This window comes from Vombatus ursinus, unplaced genomic scaffold (assembly GCF_900497805.2).
Source record: "Vombatus ursinus unplaced genomic scaffold, bare-nosed wombat genome assembly UNPS02007612.1, whole genome shotgun sequence".
Lineage (NCBI taxonomy): Eukaryota > Metazoa > Chordata > Mammalia > Diprotodontia > Vombatidae > Vombatus > Vombatus ursinus.
Window position 1 is genome coordinate 8,384,073 of NW_020947390.1, and position 23,914 is coordinate 8,407,986.

Sequence of the window (23,914 nt, forward strand, 5' to 3'; positions counted from 1 at the left end):
CCCTAATGACCTGGGCTCAGGTTCTTTCTCTGACACAATGTGACTCTGTGACCCAGAAACAAATCTCGTCACCACTCAGTGCTCTAGGAAACTCTCTAAGACTGCAAAAAAGGTACTGACTTATATAAGAGGGAATCTGCTCACCTGGAAAATCCTGACATCAGTGAAATTATAGGTCTATACCCTATCCACAACAAACACCAAAGATACACATGAGACAGGGTGTAGCTCAGTACTCCATTTTTTTCACCTCACAACTGTTGTTTTAAAGTCCCTACACTTATATAGGCAAAGGATTAAAGAGTCATTAGATTATACGCCACCTTGTCCACCCATTTCATCTCACAGTTAAGAAATAGGGCCAAAGAAGGGGAACCCAAGATCACAAGTAGTAAACAGAGCCAGGATTCAAACCCAGCACTCCTTCCATACGCTGTATCGCCCACACTCATATTAATAACAAGACAAAGATTTGAAAAGTACTTGACATGAGTCTCATTTGATTTTTACAACAATTTTGTATAATAGGTGTTTTTATTCTCATTTTACAAATGAGGAAACTGAGGTTCAAAGAAATCAAGAGCTCACCCAGGGTCATATAGCTAGTAAATAACAAAGGTAAAATTTGAACACAGGTCTTCCTTTCTCCAAGTCCAGTATACAACACAAGAGCTAAGTTTGACTAACTCAAAAAGTGGAGGGAGTCTCCATGGTTTCTCTTAGTTTGAGTTATATTATGATTTCATAGGACTCACTGCCTGAATCCTCCTTCCCTTATATCTCAAAGGACTGTTCCCATTGGCCTAATCCTGAAAGTGAATCTTAATCCAATTACAAATTTCAAAACATGGAACAGTTGATAGTGTTTTGTGAGACTTGAGAAAGGTGGTTGACCAGAATTGAACCTGACTTTGATGCAAGACCATGTTCTATTATTGTTTAATTTTGGGTATTTCTCCCCTAGGAGGAGGACAGAGGAGAACTAACCAGCTCCAGGACTAAGGTAAGAGGGGAGTTTTCTTTCAAAGGAATGTATACCATCCATTTGAAGGAAACCCCTCCCCCACCTGTCTTGTTTTTTTCCCTCCTTCCTTTGTACACATTTTTTTTTTTACTCTAGTTCTAGAGACCAAGATTAACACCTCTCCATGATGGTGATTTCATCATTCAACTATAGGTGTTTCCATAGGGGGGAAAAAAAAACATGCATTTAAGTCATGTAAGGCTTGTAAGTCATTCCTGTCCCTATCATCATTTTACAGTCTTAACCCAATCATCTTACAGAGCACACTGGAATTCTTCTAAAAGTGCTGCCAACACCTCAGAGGGAAAAAAAAAAGATTTAATTTATCATTTTTCATTTTCTAAAATTTGACTTAGGAATTAGTATATGGAAAGGCAATATCAGTCAAACTCTAATGACAAGTTCACAAAAAACCTATAATACTAATATCTGATACAATACTATTAAACATATAATTTGTTTTTAAAAGAGATTTAAAACTTTTATTTGTGAGTTAAACACTCAGTAATGAGTAATTACATTTAAAACTTCATCAAGACGGAATATTAACCTCTACCTATCAGGCATTCATTATAAACTTAATAACTGTATGGCATTAGGGTCTAATAGGTTGTTATAATTTTTTGATTTTTTAACATTTTTATTTAAAGTTTTGAGTTCCAAATTCTATCCATACATCCCTCCCTCCCCTCCCCTCTCCCTGAGACAGTAAGCAATCAGATACAGGTTATACATGTACAATTATATAGAACATTTCCATATTAGTCATTTTGTACAAGACTCGAATAAAAGGAAAAAATGAAGGAAAGGGAAAAAATAGCATGCTTCAGTCTATATTCAATCAATATCAGTTTTGTCTCTGGAGGCAGATAGTATGCTTCATCATTAGTCCTTTGGGATTATCTTGGATCATTGCATTGCTGAAACTAGCTGAATCATTCACAGTTCATCAAACAATACTGCTGTTACTATGTACAACGTTCTCCTGGTTGTGTTCACTTCACTATGCATCAGTTCATGTAAGTCTTTTTTTTTTTCTGAAATCATCCTGCTGGCCATTTCTTATAGCACAATAATAGTCCATCATAATCACAGCTTGTTTAGCCATTCCCCAATTGATGGGCATCTCTTTGATTTATATAGTCTGTTATTATTAAATACTTTATACCTTTTAAAGTCATCAGAGAAAATAAGAATCTAGATAGCAAGGAAAAATAAATATTATTACTGAGTTTTAATTCTATGTCAAGTCCATATGTTCTTTTTTTTATTGCTTAGTCAGTTTCCAACCTGGTTGCATTCATTATCTGAATTTGCAGTTTCCTATAGAAAAGAATCCCAGCCTTTGGTTCATCTGGGCCCATTTGATGCTTTTAAAGGGCATGAGTACACACGGGAAAAGTGGTAAAGAAATAAAAGGATAGCCAAAGGAAAGATTTTAAAAATAGAAAACATAAAAATAGTTTGGAAAGGTCCAGCTTCTTGTTATTATACTTCAGTAATATATGTTTACCATTATTGCTTTTCATGGGTTTGTGAAAGCAGAGCTAATAGGAAGCTTGATCCTGAGAAACCTGACTAGGACTTGGGGCAATATCCAGATCAAGAAAAAGAGAAATGTGGGGCCCAAAAAGGAAGAATAATTTAAGAAATTGAGGAGGACATGGTACAGAAAAATTGGAGAATTTTGCATCAAAAAAATCATTATATTTCAAAAACACAGTTTACTTCTCCATTAATTCTCCAAGTGAATGTTCAGGAGCTGACTGTAGGCTTTTGGGGGGGGGGGGGGGGGGGGGGAGTAATGCCAGGATCTGCGATTCTGTCTCTTGAGGAAACTTCCTCTGCCAGTACAGATTAGCAACGCCCTATCTTAGATTTTCTCCTGGGGCACTGAAAAATTAAGTGACGTGCTCATGGTCACATAGCTACAGAAGAATGTGCCAGAAACAGAGCCTAAACCCAGGCACATCTTCTATCCACTACAGCATGCTGCTTCATTTTCATACTGTTCAGGCTTTTCTTGAGAATGTTTTCACAATACTTTAAAAAATCTTTTAAGCTATGTACATTTTTACTTGATGTGATTTCACACTGAACTGAAGTCACAGAAGACATAGCTATAGAAACAAGTGTGTGAGCATTTTCCATCCCAGTGGTCCTCAAATCCAGGAGTTTTTTAAGATCAGTGGATTTCAGGAAGATAATCAAATTTTTTCATGACTTTCATTTTTCCAGATGAACCTAGCTCTAGGTGGACCCTTATCTACACTAATGCCCAGGAGATTGGTGCTTAATGCACGAAATCAATCTTACTCTACTCTGGTGATGAAAATGTGGGCCATTATAGTCTGAAATAGACTATAATTACTTTAAGAGATACATTTGGGCTATAAAGATGTCCCTGATCTTAGAAGTCCAGAGTGTGCCCAGAAGTACCAACCTAAATCTTGGCCCCAGACTATTCCTAGCACAGACTCAAACTTCTAATCAGCTTAGAACTAAGGTCACAAGGATACTTCATGCTATGGATTCTCTGAGGGCAAGCCTGACTTTTCAGCTAAAATATATATTAATATTTATATATTATAACCCCCAGGTTATACTGAGTTACACTATATCCCTTGACTAGACTATTAAAAAAAAAAAGAAAAGCTTACTCCATAGTTTTATACTTGACTTAGAATGTCAGGATTCTTCTTAGTAATTCTCTTCCCACAGTAACCTCTGATCCTAGACAAGCCTCTTTTTAGTCTATCAGAAATTCCTCAGGATTGAAAATTGCCATAATGGGAATGAAGAATGAGGAAATACAGTCGGTATAGAGGTAAAATGAGGAGCAATGTAGCATAGTGGACAAAGTACTAGGCTCAGAGTTCAGGGCAGACTTGGGTTTAATTCCTGCCTCTAAACATTTACTATCTGAACCTGGGCAAGTCACTTAATTTCTCTGAGTCTCAAGGATCAACCCGGGACCTGTCTACCAAATCATAGATAAGTTGCAATTTGGATTGGTGGAAGGAATTCCCAGCAGAAATTTTCTATGGTAAGGAAATCATAGTTTATTTATGTATAGAGGCTATTCAGATTTCCCTGAATCTTGAAATATTGCCCTCTTTTACCCTTTCCCAGCCCCACTTCCTGTCATTTCCCAATTCACTGTAGAAGGAACCACGTAGAAAAACCCAATCAGCCCCTCCTGCAAAGAATTCCCCTCCCAATGAAGGTTATTCCCCCTGCTTAAATGACCCACAACCAACCCACCAGGTATATACAACTCTATATGATATCGAGAGGCCACAGAAGACAGAGTCAATGAAGCAACTCAAGTCTTTATGGTGACACTATGCACTCTCAAGGAAAATAAATTGTGTCATCGTCTATGGTAACATAGGCTGAAAATCTTTAAAGGGAATGGATTTAAAATTCTTGGACTACAACTAATTTATGATCAAAACAGAAAAATTACTGCGTATGTACAAGCCTTTCAAATAAGTCATATCTTTCCAATAACATGAGCTTCTTAATCCTACAACTTCCTTTAAAAAGCTGCTTTGGTTTATTTGTTTATATATACTTATGTATAGATGTGAGATTAGGACATACCACCTTTATTTCCATAGAAGACCTGTTTCCTTTGTCCTATTTACTTCCAAAATATGTATCTTTTTCCCAGAGTAAATCTGAGTGGAAAGTCAGGGTTAGGGGAAACTATTTCATACATATTAAGTTATAAAGAATGATATTAGCTCTTCCTGATTTCAGGTCCAGCACTCAGCCTATTAAAATATTATGCTCATGTAAATATTAAAATAATAGAAACCAATATTTAAAATACTATGCCTATGTAAATATTATCTATTATTAGCAGTGTGTAGCTAACCACTAAGAAATCTGAGATCTTAAATGACAAGATAATTTTTAAAAAATATATAAATATATATAAAATATATAATATATAATAAATTTCAGGAAATTTATAAGGAAATATCTTAGGATATCCTTTGAATTTTATCACATCTTGTTCTTTTCATTCTCTCATATTTTATTTCCATCTGTAAAAACAAAGCCAAAAAATGTACCCCCTTCTTTTAACTATCCATGTTGTCCATGAAATATTTTTCCTTGAGCGTTTTGTTTAGACAACGTGAAATTGTTATCTATTACGTTGTTTTAACAGTTCTGAAAGAATAGTCAACATCAATAGCCTGTTTAAGTCTCTCTTACCAATATTTAGTGGGAAGTTTTGATATCTTTTTTGGTGCCTTGCAAATTTCCTCCTGACAGGCTTTTCATCTGTTGAGTACCTTTGTCTCTCCAAAACAACCTAAGTGCAGTAATTGTAGGATTTCCCTTTTTAGTATAACACCTCCTTCTTTTGCCTAAATACAGCCTTTAGGCCTGTGGGTTCAGTGCAAGTTCACAACTTAACTTGATTAGTTTTATTGAATACCTACAATATGAATGGCACCACAGTAGGCACTAATGGGATTAAAAAAAAAAAAAGCACATGATACAGTCCTCCCTTACAGGAATTTACAATCCACTGGGAAAGACAAGACGTACAAAAGAAAGAATTAAATCACAATGCAAGACAGGGTGTAATTAGGAACCAAAATGATATAGAAAATGAATTATAGTAGTTGGGGATAGGAGAGATTATTAGAACCTGGAGCAATTAAGGAAAATCTCTTGGAGAATTTGGAGATTACACAGACCCCTTAAGGATAGAAAGGCTTTGTATAAGTAAAGAAGCAAAAATGTGTACCAGGCTAAGAAGAACAATAAGGAACTAAACTGGAAATTAAAACTAAGTGTATCCAGTTTGAAACACTGAGGAGATGGCTGAACTCTTCTACTACTCTTGGAGGTGGTATTGCTTCTATAAAGTAGGGTTTCTGGCATTTTAGTAACCTCACCTTCTTTGAATGGGGTCTAAGTTATATCTATTTATTTTATATAGAATCCCATTTCATGTAGTATTTGTTGATACCTTACATTTTGACTAATGGAAAAATATATGATGCTGTACTATAGTGACTAGTTACTAATCATTTATAAGGTACTTGCTATTGCTTTGGGTAAAATATAAATAAACCTCTTCCTGCTTAGCCATTCAGGAGGTTTCAGGAGGAGAGTCACTGAAATCTTCCTATTGAGAAGTAGCCAAACTACTGATGCAGGATTTAAGAGCGAATCAAATAGTTCATGTTTTCCAAGAGTTTGCTAAATTGCAATGCTCCATCTAGGATCAAAGTTATCTATGCCTCTTGGCTGTGTGGTCTTAAGGGATAAGAGTAGGGTGGGCTAACTTGCACATTAATTAGTCTTTCACTCCTAAGCCTCATGTCGAGAGGTGGGTGCCATCAAAAAAAAAAAAAAAGCAGACTAGAAGCAGCCAGAGTTTGGACTTTAAATAGATAGGAAGACATGCCAGCAAATACCATAAAGCAGTGTTGTAGTGGGAAAAGCACGAGACTGAGAGGTCAGAGACCTGGCTTCTAGTCTTGGCTCTGCCACTAACAAGCCTCATAACCTTGGGGAAGTCATTCCATGGGCTTCACTTGCCTCACATGAGAGTTTTGAGCTAGATGATACTTTAGAGATTAAATTTTCCAACTTGCATATTCTGAGTTCACAATTTTAAGTTGAAAAGCAATATGATATAGTAGATAGTGAGCAGAATTTGGAGTCAGGAGAGCCTGCGTTTAAAGGTTATCTCTGAACTGTGGGTGTGTGACCCTGAGCAGGCCATTTATCCCCTCATTACCCCCAGGAAACTCTCTGAGATTCTAAGTTACACAGTCATTGCTGACCTACATTGGGAGAGTGAATTCCTCACACAAAATTCACTGTAACAATAAAATCAGAGGTCTAGTAAAAATAAAGATGGATGGATGGATGGATGGATGGATGGATGGATGGATGGATGGATGGGTGGGTGGGCAGGTGAATGGATGAATGAATGAATTAATGAATGAATGAATAAGTGAGGCAGGTCAGAAGTCACATTCAAAGCAAAAGAGATGTGGTGGAACAGGCAGTCCTACTAAGTCTGAGCAATCAAGGAGCCTGGACTCCTAGATGGAGTGCAGAGAGTAGGCACTAGAGGACTAGGCATGCTGAGTCAAGTATCCAGGTAGAGTTATGGGGGAAGAAAAGTGAGGATCTAAGTGAGGGGTCTGGATAATAGGCTTTATATACATTAAGTGCTGGGGGGTTGTGGGACAGAGCCCAAAGGACTAGGAAAAGAGTTGAGTTATGACAAGATCACATAGCTAACATATCATATAGAGATAATGGCCAGGAGACCAGTTCATCTAGGAAGAAGACATGAAATAATCATAAATCCTAAGAACCAGGTCAAGGTCAGAATCTGTAGGTGACACAAGCAGAGAGTTAGGCCAAGGATGGCATCTAAGCAACCAAATTACATAGTGAATATAGGCAGAGGTATTTTTTGCGTATAAAAACAGGAGGTCAGGGCCTAGAAGTCCGAGGTGAAAACAGGCCAGAACAAGCTAAATGTACAAGCACGAGATTAGTTTAGGGGTTTAGGCTGAACACAATAAAATGCATCCATTTATCCCCGAAGTCTAGAAATAGCACAAGAGGCAATGTCTGGCAATCAGAAGAGCACTAGATTTAGAGACAAAGGGCTAGGTTTGAATCCCAGCAGCCTCATTAATTAATACCTGTGTGACCTTGGGCAAATCACAACTGCTCACCACCTAAGTTTGTTCATTTACAAAATGAAAGGGTTGAACTCTACAATCCCTTCTTCCTCTAAATCTATAATCTGATATGCCGGCATCTAGAACATTTGGACACATCCATGCAACAGCATACCCAGAGCAGGACTGTTTATTCCAGGCTGGAAGGTATTGCTCCTCCACCTTATTTTTAAAAGACCTCCCTAGTACAGGCAGACAAGATTTAGAAAATGTGTGCTTCCCTACCAGATTTGTGCTTCTTCCCAAGTAGAAGCAGTGTTCTGCAGGTATTAGTGGTTGCAAAGAAAGCTAGGTCTTCTAGAGAATTCAGAGAATCCTTATAGCCTTGATATAGAAGGCAGCAACAATCAAATCAATGAACCATGGAGCCTGCCTACTGAGTATATATATTTATATGTATGTGCATATGTGTGTATAATGTTTGTTGATCTGAATTGAATTGAAAAGTCAAAAATGGATTTTAGAGCAAGGGCTTTGGAACATTACAATCAAGCCTGATACTAAACCAGTGGCCTTTTGAATCTGGAGCTCCTAATGCCCAAACAGGTCTCCAGAATGTGAGTGGACTTGAGCCCACAAATAAAAATAAATTTGGCAGGCAAGGAAAGGAGACAAAGCAATTCCTAACACCTCTCCACTGGCATCCCAAATTGAATGTTCCACTTAAAGCACTTAAAGTTAGACTTACCCACAGGGAAAGCATCAAGTATTTCCATTTATTTGAGAGTATGATTTTAAAACTTATTTGCTTTGGCTAAGACAATAAGCTATTTAGAAATGCACCCTCCCCTTCCCACTCTGCCCCCAGAATATTACATTTGACTGATGATGATTTCTGTAACTTAGTCTTTAAAAAAATTAGTTTCCTATAATAAAATATCTGTTTTCTTCTTTGGACCTTCTAGGTAATAAGTATTTCCTATTTCTAAAATAAGCTATGGAACTGTAAGAAATAGAAGTTGTACAACATAACTATATGGGGATTTTACAAGAATGGCTTGGAAAAAACACTTGTCCCTCTGAGCATTCAGACATTCAAGTTCTTCCCAGCATCCCCTGCCCTACTGACATGCTGACTACTTTTAAATATGAGTCACAATCAGTTCTTCAGCACAGGCCCCTCAGTAGACCCCATTTACTCAAGTAGGAATTACAATGCAAATATAGAGGAAAATATAACCTAAAAGCAGCTGAAAATTAATATAGCATTTATTCACCTTTTACAATTCCCCTTGACACAGATGGATTATGGAGCAAATAAAAAAGCATGTAGAAATCACAGACTTAATTGCTTATGCACCATACAGAGACCTAAGTAAAGAGACTAAATCCTTCTTTAATAAAAAGGTTTTTAAATTATCTTTATTTTAATTCTTTTCCATCTCCAGTTTAATCTAAGTTTGGTTCTTCCCATCAAGAAATGTCTCCCCCCTCTTTTTTGCATCTGAACTTCTGATCACTCCTCAGAATTGGTTTTATCCCCATTAGGTAGATATTACCTGTAGCATTGTTGCTACACAAACCAAATTGAGGAAGGGCTTAATTTCTTTTCCACCAGATACATCCAAATGGCTACAGAGCAATTTAGACCCAATCCCAGCTTTCTGAACGGTCTCTCAAAAGCCACTGAGGCAGATAAAGGCATGTGCTTGTTTGTTGGAAGGGATAATTTGGGAGGGAAAGTAATAACAAAGCTCTAAGTTAAATTGAAAACTTAGTGGAGCATTGATCATGCTGAGAACTAGTTGCTTTTCTGGACTTTAAAAGCCAATAAGAGACTAGAACTGTGAACTGAACTGCTTATTTTGAGGGTCAAGTAGACTACTGATTTTTGCTTTTTATCATTTAAAAGGGTAAGTCCTATACTTTTATTTACTTTTCCATGTTCTCCTGATAGATTTTAATAGTAATCTTTAGGTATCCATGGACTTTATATAAAGTATAGGGGGTTATCTTGGGCACTCAGTTTCTATGGTAGCTTGTTGACCACACATCTTTTGAGAGTAAAGAAGTCTTGGGTGCACATGCTGGCTGGGTGACCAAAGATAAGTAACTTGGTCGCTCAGTGCCTCAGGCTATTCTCAAAGACAAGTTACAGATCAGAGAAAGAGCTTGCCAGGAATTTTCCACACTGCTTCAATCACAGGTTTAGAGTAAAATAAAACTTCAAAAAAAAATTAAACAGCTAAAAGAAATATGTGTGCTCCTCCATCCTGATTAATCTGACTTTTCTGAAATAAGCAACACCTCAAGTGAAACAAAAATGAGTTTTTTGCAATATTTCTATCAATACCAGTAGTACAAACCATTTAAGCAGCTTTAAATTGAGTATAGTATAGGTTCTCAAGGTCATCACTAACTAAATAGCATGTTTTTACTGAGTATATTTTTCCAGGTAATACTTATGTTTGGTTCACAGTGATTCCAGCCTACTGAAAACAGTATTCCCTAGTATCTCACTAAAGCCTTGGAATTTTAGTTAGCTGTCAGAAAACTATGAGAAATAGGTTCTTGCTAGAATAACAAAAGAAAGACCTGATGGCATTTTTAAAATTCCTAAATAAATCTAAAAGGAAAAAGCTCCTGAGAATTTCCTAGGCCCTCTTAGATTAAGGACTCATGTAATTCTCTTTCACTCTAATTTAGGAGACTAAAGGCCTTGTCTTATTATGCATGTATGATTACATACTCAGACATTAAAATGTAGCCTATTTAGTAGAAGACAGACTGATTTTAAGCCATGTTGAAGCAGATGCAGCCAAAGTTAAGAGAAACACATGATATGTGAAACAGCATTGTGCTTTTGAAAGGTATACCAATTTCCTGGAGCAGATCTTTTAATTCTTTATGAAAAGATCCATAATTTGGTCTAAATATTTGAATAGGCCTGCCCCTACATCAACTGATTGTTCAATTTTTCATCATCTGGTTGGACCAAATTCTTCCCCTTTCAATAAATAATATCTTTTTTAAAAACTTCATATCTCAAGCATCCTCTACTCTGCAAAAGTGGGATGACAAACCACAATGCCAGGCTTAGTGACCTGTGCCTATGAGTCATACACACAGCCAAAAAAATGTGGCCATAGTGACACTGTTATGAGATAGGGAAGATGCATTCTAGTTTGCATGACATTCCTTTGATACTATCAAATATTAAAAGTTTACTTCCTTTTTGTAAGGAAAAGAGGAGAGGTACATAGTCTATCCAGCACATAAGAAGGAATCTCTAGCACTATTTGGGCATACATCTTAAACATTTTAGTAGCTAGTGATTATATTTTGTAGGTAGTCTGATGAATAGAGCACTACATTAAAAATAAAGCAATTTTATCTATGCACAATATGTTACATTACCTTCAGCAAGCCATTAGCCCCTTTTATGCTTCACTTTCTCAACCTCTCCTATGGAATAAAATGTAACTTTCTCTCTGTCTCTGTCTCTGTCTCTCTCTATCTCTCTCTCTCTGTCTCTGTCTCTCTGTATGTCTCTGTCTCTTTCTGTCTCTGTTTATCTCTCTCTCTTGCTCTATCTCTCACACACAAACACACACACTCACACACACACACACACACACACACACACACACACCCCTACTTCATTATATGGTTGTGAGGATAAACAATCAGTCAGCAAGTACTTGTTAAGCACTTACTATGTACTGGGCACCGATAAAATTGTAAATGCTTTGGCTCAGAGAAATAAGTAACACTTGATCCATACAGGAAAAAGTCATGGAAGAAAATACAATTGTATCTTGCCTTATGAATATATAACAATAATAATCGCTTACATTTATATTGCTCTTATTTATATTCTTTGTAGCAATTAGACTTTAAAAATACCCAAATGATAAAGTAACATCAAACCATAATTCCACAGACTCAGTGGCACCCTCTGTATAGTCACAATTCCAGTTGGAGGTGCATAATGGCCTTTCTAATGCTGCATAAAACTGTAGCTATATTGTCTTAAGCTTTCAGAAGATAGGAAGAAGTACTGGTTGAGTACCTAGGGTAACTTTTCAATGACAGAAATGGTCCTCCTCCTATATCCCTATTTAAGTGAACTTTATTTATAGCTTGCATTGTTGCTCCTACCTCATTCTCTACTGGCCAGTACTTTTAACCCAACACAGCCTATTGAGTGAAATAACTTTGTATACCTTTAAACTCCTTTGGTTATTTTTGTTACAACATACAAGTGTATGTTCCATAAAAACAGAAAGATTGTCATGGTCCAAATACTTCATATCACAGTCCATAAAAGCAACCCAAACCTAAATATTAAGCATACAAAAAGAGACCCATCTTTTTGTCATCAATATTTCCTCTGACTGAAACACTTCACCTAGATAGTGAAACAAAGTACTGAGTGTGGTGATCTTTTAGTTTTGGTTTGGTTTGGTTTTAAGTCAAGCAAGCTTTCAAAATTGGGCAAAACTGAAAGGTATCAATGATGAGATGGGTTACACTAAACACCATCAAGTAAGTACAGTGGTTGCTGCCAGTTGGTATAAGGATAAGCCTGTAGCCTTTCTAAGATAAGCACATCATAGTGGTTAATGGTGAACTAGGTAATGATTTATTTTCCAATGTTAACTTATACAATATGAACCAAGAAATAGAAAGAGCAGTGTGAAACTAAACCATTTTTACATGGCCTAATAGATCTTGTAAGAAAGACAACATTTGAGAGCTTAATTTTCAAACAATTACCTTGACTGAAAGCATCTTTTCCTTATCCATTCCTTTATTTTTTTCATTTTCTTTTATTTTGCTGTGAAACCGTCTATGGATATGGCTAATAACCCTGTTAAATAACCCTCTCATAAGATGATTTTAATTTCATAAAAGGCTTTCTCCTAAAGAATATATAAAACAATTACAAGCCCATCCACTATTAAAATTATTTAATATACTATATATAATCTTAAAACAAAATGTGCTATTTTAAAAGTTACTTTTTTTCTAAGGATCAAATTTCACAAAGACATAACTTTCAGGTTATTTAAAAGCAAATTTCATCTAATATTTACAGATAATAATAAATTAAAATAACCATATTCTCTCCCCAAGAGAGAATTCGTTTTATTTTTTAAATAGCTGGTAAGTTTCCCCTGAATTATCAGCTATTCCTACATCTCAATCTGATTCTTCTTAAGAAAAGGAACACTGGTGCTTTGTTCTAGGGGTATGAATTTAGAGGACATTAAAAGTATTTCTGGTCCTTAGGTGGCATAAAAACAATAGAACTTAAAACCTAGTTAGTAAAAATAATTGGTTAAAATAAGGAGCTATCAGTTGGCAGACTGGCACAAGCTCTTCCACTGTCCCACTCCGTCCCACCAGTAACCTCACACTCAGACAAAGGTCTTCATGCTGGTTGCCCTGCCTGTGATTTTTGATAGTTGTCCCAGGCACAACTATTTCTAATTATGGCTCTGTTTTCTAGTGATCACAATGATACCCTAGTATTGTTCACTTTAGAGAAGCCCATTTAACTCCTTAAGGGCTCTCATATAACACACATTTAGGTAAACTAATTTTCTAAACTAATTTAGGTAAACTAATATTCTAATTCGTGCTGTGTAAATGTTCCCATAGGAGCTAAATGAGTGCCTCTGAAAGTGAACATTTTGACCTGGAAAGATATTTGCTAATCAAGTGCATCCAGCCAATGTAACAACTAGAAATATATAACTACTTAAAATATTAAAAACAGATTTTTAAAGAAAAATATTGAATAATCTATTTAATAAAATACATAAATCATTTATCAAATTAATTATATTTCCAAATCTATTGTTCAAACACTAATTATAACCACACTTAGTTGGTATAACCTTTTCAGTTCCCATGGAACTTGTCAGCACTCAATATTTATTGAATTACCATGAAACCAAGAGAGGCAGTGTGGAGTTCATGAACAGAGGAATTGGAGTCAAAAAGGCCAGGGTTCAAGTCCTGCCTCTAACACATACTGTGTGATTATGAACAAGTCATTTAAACTCTCAGTGTCCTAGACAAATTCGCCAAGATTAAGTTACAGATGAATTGCAGATCTGCATTGGTGAAGGAAGTTTTTCCAACGGGAGTTCTCTACACCAATGAAATCAGAGTTCTGACTAAAAAACAGTAGAGCCAAATATTTCCAAGATTGAAACTACTCTCTGTTTTTCAGTGAAATTTCATTAAATGAGCCCCCTAATAGCCTAAAATACTTCTTTCTCATGTATCTATTTTAAAACCAGGACAACTTAGAAAAATAAGATCCACTAAACATTTTTTAATATATATTTAAAGTATGTAACAGTATAACAGAAGAATTAAAAATATTTTCACTCACCTACTTAGTGTTTTTTTAGATATAGTCATTGATCTTCTAGAGAAAATTTAAGACATATTATCTGTATCCATCATAACTGTTCTCTTATAGAGTCAAATCTGGAGAAAACCTACTCGGGGAATGCGTTCTATACAAGGGATAGATTAAAATGAAGGCATGACATCCTGAGGTTTAATTACTTAGTCAAAACAACCAAAAAGTATGCCTGATCCTCTTTTCTAAATAAGAGGCAATGGCTTTAACATTCAAAATAGAATTGAAACCTATTCCCTAAGATCTGACTTCCTGTCTACCCCCCTCAATATCTACAAAGCTAAACCAGAGCATGGAACTACAAATCTTACAAAAAAAAAAAAGCAGAAACTCTGTGCTCAATTTAACTGTGTGGTATGGAGGATAGACAAGAAATCAGTACTTAAAGGTTTGCTAGCATTCTCCTTCAAGGAATAAAATGCAACCTGGAACAATATTTACCTACCTTTAAATGCTGACCTTCTGCAAGGATCCAAAACATAATCCCTTAAATCCCAGTTTATCAGCGTTTTGCCAAAGCTTCCATCTAACTGGTCATCAGCACAAACTATTTGTCTTATGGAAGAGTTATAAAAGGAGAGCTACCAAATACCATAGGCATATTTATCACATTTGAAAATAAGCAAAATAATACAGACTTCTGATTTGGATTGCAGTGGAGGGGGTTGTAATATGGTAATGAGAGGTTTATTTACCGTGTGGGAGAAGCTTATAAAAGAGCTTAAATCCTCATTCCTTCTAACATCTTAACAGCTGTGCAGTTTCTTACAAAATATGTTTTATCGTTTCAAGAAATGCTGTTAACCTCGCAGTTTTAAAACTGAATGAACAAGGCCTCTTGGACAAATTGAAAAACAAATGGTGGTACGACAAAGGAGAATGTGGCAGCGGGGGAGGTGACTCCAAGGTTAGCCTCAATGTCACCAAAGCGGGTAAACAGTATGTAAAGTAATTGGTGCATCTGCTGGGGTCCTTCCTTCTGGCCTGAGACTGGTGATGCCTACCAGGACTGCTGGTAAAGGCTCTACATGTACTATAGTACGCAATTACTGTCAAAGCAAAAATATTCGCATCTGTTTCAATTTCAAAAATTAATCCAAACTAACAGGAATTTTTCATTCCAGCACCAAGTCCCTGTGGTTTTCAGGACACTGTGGATGAGAAGCCAGGGGCAGGAGACCAGTCTTTAGCCTAAATCATATCATGTAGGAGTGTAGGTATGTATAGTATAGAGAAGAGAAACTAAAAGCACAAAACAATGGATTCTGATGGTCTTACTTTCGAGCATTTGGACATAAGGATTAGAAAAGAATAGGAGATATGACTTCCTTGAGAAACTTGGTACGGTGACAAGAAAGAGCAAAGAGAGTTAAATCAGGCCTTTTTTCCTCCTTACCACTACAGGGCCAGAAACCTTTTCAATGATGTAACAAGGACGCCAAGGATGAGTAGACATGGATGGGATGGGCTGAGATCTACATCTTTATAGGAAGTACGCGCATTAATAAGATCACAGATCCATTGGCCTGTAAGAGCAAAGACCCTGCTAAACCCTAAGACCTCCTAGGGTTATCTTTCAGTGAGTCAGTAATCAAACAGGTTCCAATTACAGCTATATAAGGAAATAGAAATTAGTGTATGGTAACTAAAAACTCTGTCCTCTCTTAAAATAGAGCCAAGGTCACCTTAGTCTACTATCACTGAATATCTACTTTTGTTTTTCCTTTCTTACTGAGTCTCTATAAAAATAAGGGCAACTAAGTTTTATCTTTACTTCATCTCTTTTATTTCCAGCATATTCTTATGACCTTTTTTTCCCCAAGCAATGCTTGAAAGGGAAAATTTATACAGAAGATAGAAAATATCATTGAACCAAGAACCACATTTCAATATATCCTGTGAGGCTATATATGTAGGTGCAGTGCAGTGTCATACTGTTAGGGAAACCTGTATGCACACATGGGCTGCATATAGGTACTAACTGGCTGTTCTCAAGTAGTTTGTAAATAAAATGAAAGTTGAGACATGAGCTTTAAAATTATCCTTTTGTTATAAAATTATCTGTTCTTTTTGATATTATTTTCTTTTATTCCAGTTTCCAAGATACAATATTTAATATTATTATAAGAGAAGCCTCCTACTTTGGAGGTTTGTGGTTGAAGATTTGAATATTCATAAGGCTTCAGGACAACTCAAGGTGATGACACTTGGTTTTGAATAGGCCTTTTGGATGTGTGGATCTGCTTGCAGAGGCATGCATCTGACTGGAAAATGCAGATAGTCTCTGGAAAACTCATAAATATATCAGTACTAGCTTGGAAAACTAGAAATGTCAGCTTCTCCCAATCCAGCTCAATATGCCTGACCCAGCCATAAATCATACAACATAAGCATTGGATGGCCCTTGAGAGATCATCTAGTCCAACCCCCTTTTCTAACAGAGGAGAAAGCTGAGGTCCAGGGCGGTAAATATGTAATTCAGCTCAGCACCTTCAGATCCATTCTCATTCTTTCAAGAGAATTGAGAGAAGAAAAGAAGTGACTTATATACCATATGAATATCTTAGACCTGGAGAGAAGGGGAAAAAAAAGATTATGGTCTCCTCACCTCTTCCCTTCCCCTAGTTCTGTGGAGATATTCTATGAGAGAGTATCAAGGAGAAAGAGAAAGGAGGAGTAAAAAGTATGAAGCAGGATTCATAGATTTCTCTATTTGTGAGAGTCTCTAGAAGATAGGAGTATTAAAAGAAGGAAAAAGGAAAATCAATAAGATGCCATTACTTAGATGAGCTCTCAAAGACTAATTGCCTAATTTGTTATTTCCTCTCTATGTTAAAAAATTATTTAAGCTTACTTCAATAAGAATACCTAAATTAATAACATTGCTATGTCGACATGTAAAAATATATACTATGCCATCACCAGAGCATTTGTCAATGGAGTTTTTAATATCATTCAAAAATGTTTCTTGACATGGCTATTTTTATGAGCATTATAAAGAAATCTAGAGCCAGTCTTGATGGATAAAGTTCTCAAAGCTAGCTAACAATGAAATGCCTCCTTTTGTTTTCTACCATGGCCTAATTACTTTAACTGGGGAAAACCACATAAATAAATGTATGTTTAAAAGAAATTGAGGATCCATAGATATGTTTTGAATCAAAAACTCAGCCAGATTTTTATCTTTATGTGAATCAAAGCTCTAATCATTCAAAAATGAAACAAGTTTATGTTAGTCAACATTCTATTATATACTACAACTATAAACTTTGCAATGGTATGTTAAAATGAGGACTGAAAAAGTTATTTCAAATTACAAAGAAAACTTTTAAAACATATTTATTGATAAAAAGTTATTGAATGGTTAAACAAAATGCAGGCTGTAATGGGTAGTTTTTAAGTACTTGAAAAGATACCTTTCTCCTCTTTCCCCAACAACTCTCCATCTGAAAACTCCATCTGTTTTCAGAGACTACTGTATGGGAGACCCTGTGATAGGTCCTGTGGAGGTTACAAATATAAGTGAAATAGCCCCTACACTCAAGAATTTGCCATTTAATAGGACCAACAATTAAGGAATAACTGATAAATTCTCTGTGGGTGTAAGTAAATGTCCAAACCCATCAGAAAACCTGGGTTTCAATTCTTATCAGTCTACCTGAGTGGACTCAACTGTGCCTCCGTTTCCTAATATGTAAAATGAGAGTTTGACTAGATGATCTCTAACCTATAATCTGCCTAGTAAAGCATGATGAATCTTTTCTTAGAGCTACTGCCCAGTAGACAACCACTGGAATATATGCTACTTATCTCATGGAATATCAGAAAGATAATCTGATGATCCAGTCTACCCTACCCAGTCATTTAATGGAAAATGAGACTGAAGGTCAGAGTAACAACCTAGAGAGTCCAGGTCTTTTGGGCCAGTACTCTTTCTATGACAGCATACTATCTTTATGCCTACACAGAGTGAGTTAAATGAGCAAATAGCAACTAGAGGAAATAATGGTATTTCTTCAGAAAACAGGTATACAGACACAAGTACATTCTTTAAGATAATAAATCCCCAGCACTAGTGAATATCTTCTCTTCTTTGCCCCCTCCAACAATATTTGATGTTAGTGGAAGTAAAGAAAGTGGAAAAAGACACTAAACTTTCTAATGAAGGTAGTTTCTTAAGGAAGTCAAATATTCTGGCTACCCCTTATACATAATCTATGGGTCTGGTACACTGAAGCATTTTTAATTATGTTACAAAAACTTCACTATATACTTACAATAACTTGATTATGTGAATATATTGAAATTAAATTATGTTTAGATTTATGTTAAGGAAATTATCTCTGTTAAATATTACCATGAGAATAGAAGATTATAAAGATCTGTTATTCCAGCAGAACTCAAGGATTTCTACTTTAAAATAATATTGGTTAATGATCTCCTTTTGTATTTTAGGCATGAATGATCTTTTCTCAACAAAGCCGAAGTTATGTTTCCCTTGGCAAGGTGTGACATATGAATAGTAGTGATATGAATACGAAAGCAGATATTAGGGGCATGTTTCATAGCATAAAGTAAAATCCTATCATCATCCTAACTAAAGGCAGGAAATGAAATAGGCTATAGCCAGCTTCTACAAAGTCAGTCTGTTGACATATACACTTTTATAAATTCTGACAAGAAACAAGTGAGTTTATGAAGTAAGCCAGTTAAATTTTACACTGAGACAAAATTCTGAATATTAGAAAAACTGTCCTAAGCCAATAGTTTTGGGTTCACAGTAATTGCATACCTTTTATTTACCAATTTTCCCTAGCAGTATGTGCCTGTTACCTAAAGCGATGGAGCAGGCCCCAGTTGTATGTCTGTTTCTAAACCTGGGCCTATAGTACAGGACATAGTACCCACTGTGGCCTCTGCTCTGTCACTTTACCATGCGATTCTAATGTAGTTTTACTTGAATAACATAAAATAACATATATAATGTTATTTATGTTATTTTCCACGTGAAGAACTCCTGTAAACCTTGCCGTTTTGAAACTCAGTGAGGCAGGCGTCTTAGACAAGCTGAAAAACAAATGGTGGTACGATAAAGGTGAATGTGGACCCAAGGACTCTGGAAGCAAGGTTAGTCACTGCAGCTCGGGACCTCCTCTTGTGTTCACCCAACACTAAAGGGAGCCATGGTCAAACCTAGATGGAAACTAAGCAATGAGCATTCCTCTTCCTAGCACAGCCCCACCCATTGAAATTAATTGCATTAACTTTTAAAAATGGGGTCTGGCTTTTAAAAAAAAATGCAACCCACTTGCTCTCCCCATATTAAGGCTTTTTAAAAAAATAAACTTCACTAAATGCAGAAAAGATTCATTGGAATTTCATTTAATATTAGTGTTCTCCAGCTTAATATACCACTGGTAAAAAGTAGAATGGACTTTATTTTATTTTGTTCCATTTGTGGTAGGGTTCAAGAGCCCAAGACTTCATCAATTCAGGAGCTCGTATTGAATTTACAAAACAAGAAAGGGATTGATTACCTTTAGCCGGTGGGAATACAGAAAAAAATTATATTAAAGAAATGAATGTTCAACCAGAAGGGTTCAATAATGCTGATTCCCCAAATTGGCAAAGGTTTCACTTTAATTTAAAGAGGCACTATTACATTTATGTCCCATCAAATGAAAGTATTAGTTGCATTTCCAAGTCATGAAATCTCTGATGAATGAAATCTGTTTTTGGAAAATGGTAGAACCTGTAGTTCTGATTCTATTGGATTCAGATGAAATTAATGTTTACCAAAAAAAAAAAAAACCAACAACAAAAGCACAGCAAAGTAACAGGAAATATACATATGAATGAATTATAGATATGTTGGGGTTTTTTTTGTATCAAGCCTTCTGATTTCGTAGGTATGGAGAATTCATTCTGTTCTGACTTTGATGCAGATGACAACTCCCATGTAACTTGCAGTCTTTTTTAAAGAGTTGTATATGACATGTGATAGGTTAAATGAATGGTCCATAGTCACACAGATGGTACATGTCAATGGTGGGATTTTATCTATTCTGCCATGTTGCTTTATATAGAGATAAAGCACATATATATACATATATTATATATACATATATAATATATATATGTCTGGTTCCAATGTATTTGAACATGTATGTTTATTGGCAAATATCCATTCTTCTGGAAAGGAAGAAAATAGCACTTAATGTTTGATATGAGGCATATAACCTTAGGGCAAGTATTGAATGGAACTTCACAAATTCGAAGTAGGAATCAGGCAAAGCTCCGAATTAATCATGTCTTATTGGACTATCAGATTCTTCAGAGAGTTTTCCTCACCTCTTGGCCACAATAGCATTGATCTTTCAACCAGAGTAGAATGAGAGCCTTCTTTGAGATAGCAAAGTTTCTTTAACCTCTCTAGCCCAGACAATTGATGTCTATGCCATGATATGCTTTAGCAGAGATGAAGTCTACAACAGAATCATTGTAAACTCATACTAGGTTACCAGGACTACTCCAGTAATGCAGAACAAATAGTGCACCTTTAAATTAAACCGCCAGTAGTGCTGTCCATATTTCCCATTATATTAATTCTGAGAAAATTATAATAAGAGGCCATTGCTTAGGCCACTAACTCCATTCAAATGCTTCATACAAGTGTGGGTTTATATGGTGTCATGCATATTACCTGGTAAATATATTTTCAATTGTAGAAAAAGTTTTTATAATGAAAAAATCCAGAGGTTAAGTTGTATGAACATCTTAATGTCCCCAATAAATAAAGATCATGTGCCTGGCTATTTCAGAATATTTTGCAATAAGATGCATGCCTTAAAACACCATATAATTAAAAATATCTTAGTAAAAATGGAAATAACATCATTTAAAAATATTCATAGCTGTGCTAAGATATGACTAATTTCATTGCTGCAATACTTTTGTAGAATAAAGCTACCTATCCATGGCCAATATAGCACACATCTGTCACATCAATGTAATATATATGAAGAAATGTGTCTTTTTTGGTGCTTTCTTTACTAGTTAAAGGGATTTCCCTATATAGAATGGCTTTAAAAATGATTAAATAGCCTGTCACTATGTATGCACATGATTATTCAAACAATAACCATGAAAAACTGAAATGACTGGTATTAAGAATCTTAGTTACTTAATAAAGGGTGGGATGGGAGGGGGAGGAGCACAATCATTCCCCCAGTAAAATGGTAGATGTTGAAAATGTGCCTGTAATGTTTACACAGTCAAACCAACCCACCATCCATGTAACAAACTTTAAAAAAAACCATTTTCACACTTGTCACCTACCTCTTGACATTATATCTGAATGTTTCCTATCTGCTGATATGGGAGAGTGAAGTGGTTTTAATTGCTATTTCATAATGTTAATATCCCATAGCTATTACTGAATCCAATTAAATCCCAAATATGCACGCAATCAAAGTAGTCTTGCTTGGGATGAACTCTCCATAAATGGCTTTATTTTAAAATCCATCAGCCCAAAAATCCACGTTAAAATCCTTCTGACCTGAAGGTTGTGTATACTTATACTTGCTGCCTGAACGCCACATTGTTCTTATTGCTTTGGGAAGGCCACATTTCCATCACTAACTGAAGTGATTCTCTCTCCCCAGGACAAGACGAGTGCCTTGAGCCTGAGCAACGTAGCTGGAGTCTTCTACATTCTGGTTGGCGGCTTGGGCTTGGCCATGCTGGTGGCTTTGATAGAGTTCTGTTACAAGTCCAGGGCAGAGGCAAAGCGAATGAAGGTGGCAAAGAGTGCACAGACTTTTAACCCAACTTCCTCGCAGAATACCCAGAATTTAGCCACTTATAGAGAAGGTTACAACGTATATGGAACCGAAAGTGTTAAAATTTAGGGGTAGGACTTAGGGCCAACTACAGTGAGTGGGTGATGCATCCTGTAAATGCAGTGTCGTGACCTGTCTGTCCAGTGGTGGTATGCTTGCTTCTAATTAGAGCTTTCTATTTTTTGGAAACCAGTGCAAAGTGGTTCAGTTTCTTTGGCTGCAGATGTATGGTACACTCTTCTGTGTTGTTCATAGACATCTGCATTGAAAGGGTCAAACAAACAAACTAAAAGAACTTTGTTGTTGTGAATCAATCCAAAGAGTCCTGCCGCATGAAATTCAAGTTAAAGCGAAAAAGAGACCTTTAGTTTAAAGGTCTAGCACATAGGCAGTTATTTTCCTATTTCTGGCTAAGGTCATTTTTGTTTCAAAGAGCTTGCTTTCTGTATTGCATAATTGTTAAGTTGCCTGGGACCAGATATGGTTTTGTCAGTATGTAAGTTCATAGATCTAAAGTTGAAAGGTACCTTAGAGGACTTCCAGCCTAACCTCTCTTTTACAGATTAGAAAACAGAGGCCCAGGGATAGTAAATAACTTTCCCAAATATAAGTTGTATGTGTCAGAGGTGGGATCCTTTAGCAGTTGTAGTGAATCCTGGTTATCATTGACACTTTTTTAGGTTCAATTCTGTTTTCAGGTTTAAACTCTTGTTGAAGTGAGTGAGAATCTCAGGCTTATCCCAGTAATAGAACTGAAGCTACATTTGAGATTTTAGCTCCATAAGAGGGATCCAGCAGAAATGTTCTTATGAATGGAGGCAAATCAAACTTATTTTTAAAAAGGCACCTGTTTGCAAGTCCAGATCAGTTAGAGAGGACATAGCCTATATACAATAAACAGTGGTGAGCCATCAGTAAGACCTAGCTACAACCCTGTAAAGTAGCTGTAATTTTCCTCATTCGTGACTCTTGAGGAAACTAAGCATCAGAGGAATGATGTGTCCAAGGAAGTAGAAATTACTTTCAGAAGTCTAAAATCCATTCCTTTTTTTTCCTGTTATCAAATTAAGTGGTTTTAGATTAAGCTTTGAGGAAATTTGTCCTAAATTCATGTCCAAAGCCCATTTTTAAAATAACATATTAAATGATTAATTAGGAGTGTTTGTTCTGACATTGCAAATTGATGCTTTGGAAAAGACCCTGATGTTGGGAAAGATTGAAAGCAAAAGGAAAAGAGGATGGCAGAGGATGGGATGGATAGATAGTGTCATGGAAACCACAAACAAGAACTTGGACAGATTTGGAAAGATAATGGAGGATAGAAGGGCCTGACATGTTATGGTCCATGAGGTCATGAAGAATCAAAAACAACTGAATAAAAACAATAACAACAAATCAAAGACTCATACGATTTTCAATAGGAATAGAAAATAGCTCCAAGGTTGTACGAGAAAGATTTGCACTGCACTTTGGTATTGACTTCTAGAAGATTGAAATGAAGAAAGAACAACTTGAAACTCTTTTAAATGGTAGTAGTTTCTTTCTTTTAAAAATCATCCTTTTTGCTACTATCTTAGTGATTTTTATCTAGAATTCAGAAAGGCAATAGCTGAATTCTGCAGAGTATAGTTTATCATAAAGAAAGTCATTTTCCCAATTTTACAAAGAAGAATATACCAGGAAGAGCAGACTGCCACATTCCACCCAGACTGCTGAAATTGTTCAAATAGCTTTGGGCAATTCATCCACCCGCTGGACCCCAAACTGAAGAGATAACAAGTTGGTGGGCATTCACTCATCATATTGTTTCAAGAGATATCCGCATTTCCACAGGCTAGAAAATAACCTGTCATCAGTTTCCAGAGCTGAAAGTTCAGAAACATTATGTGTGGAATTTTATCATTTATTTGTAAAAGCTCTTTTGCCACTGCAT

The 23,914-nt window shown here is 36.0% G+C and overlaps 1 protein-coding gene across 2 annotated transcripts in view; it reads left to right on the forward strand.

Moving 5' to 3' along the window:
* The window catches only part of GRIA4 (glutamate ionotropic receptor AMPA type subunit 4), a 467,849-nt gene that overhangs the window by 438,289 nt on the left and 5,646 nt on the right, over positions 1 to 23,914 (forward strand). The window contains exons 14-15 of one of the 2 annotated variants that reach the window (XM_027849547.1): positions 19,153 to 19,267; positions 21,805 to 21,939. In XM_027849547.1, coding sequence (XP_027705348.1) covers positions 19,153 to 19,267; positions 21,805 to 21,939 — 250 coding nt within the window. Of the gene's footprint in view, positions 1 to 14,932; positions 15,048 to 19,152; positions 19,268 to 21,804; positions 22,051 to 23,914 lie in introns of those variants that run through there. The other variant, XM_027849546.1, reaches the window with a different exon arrangement.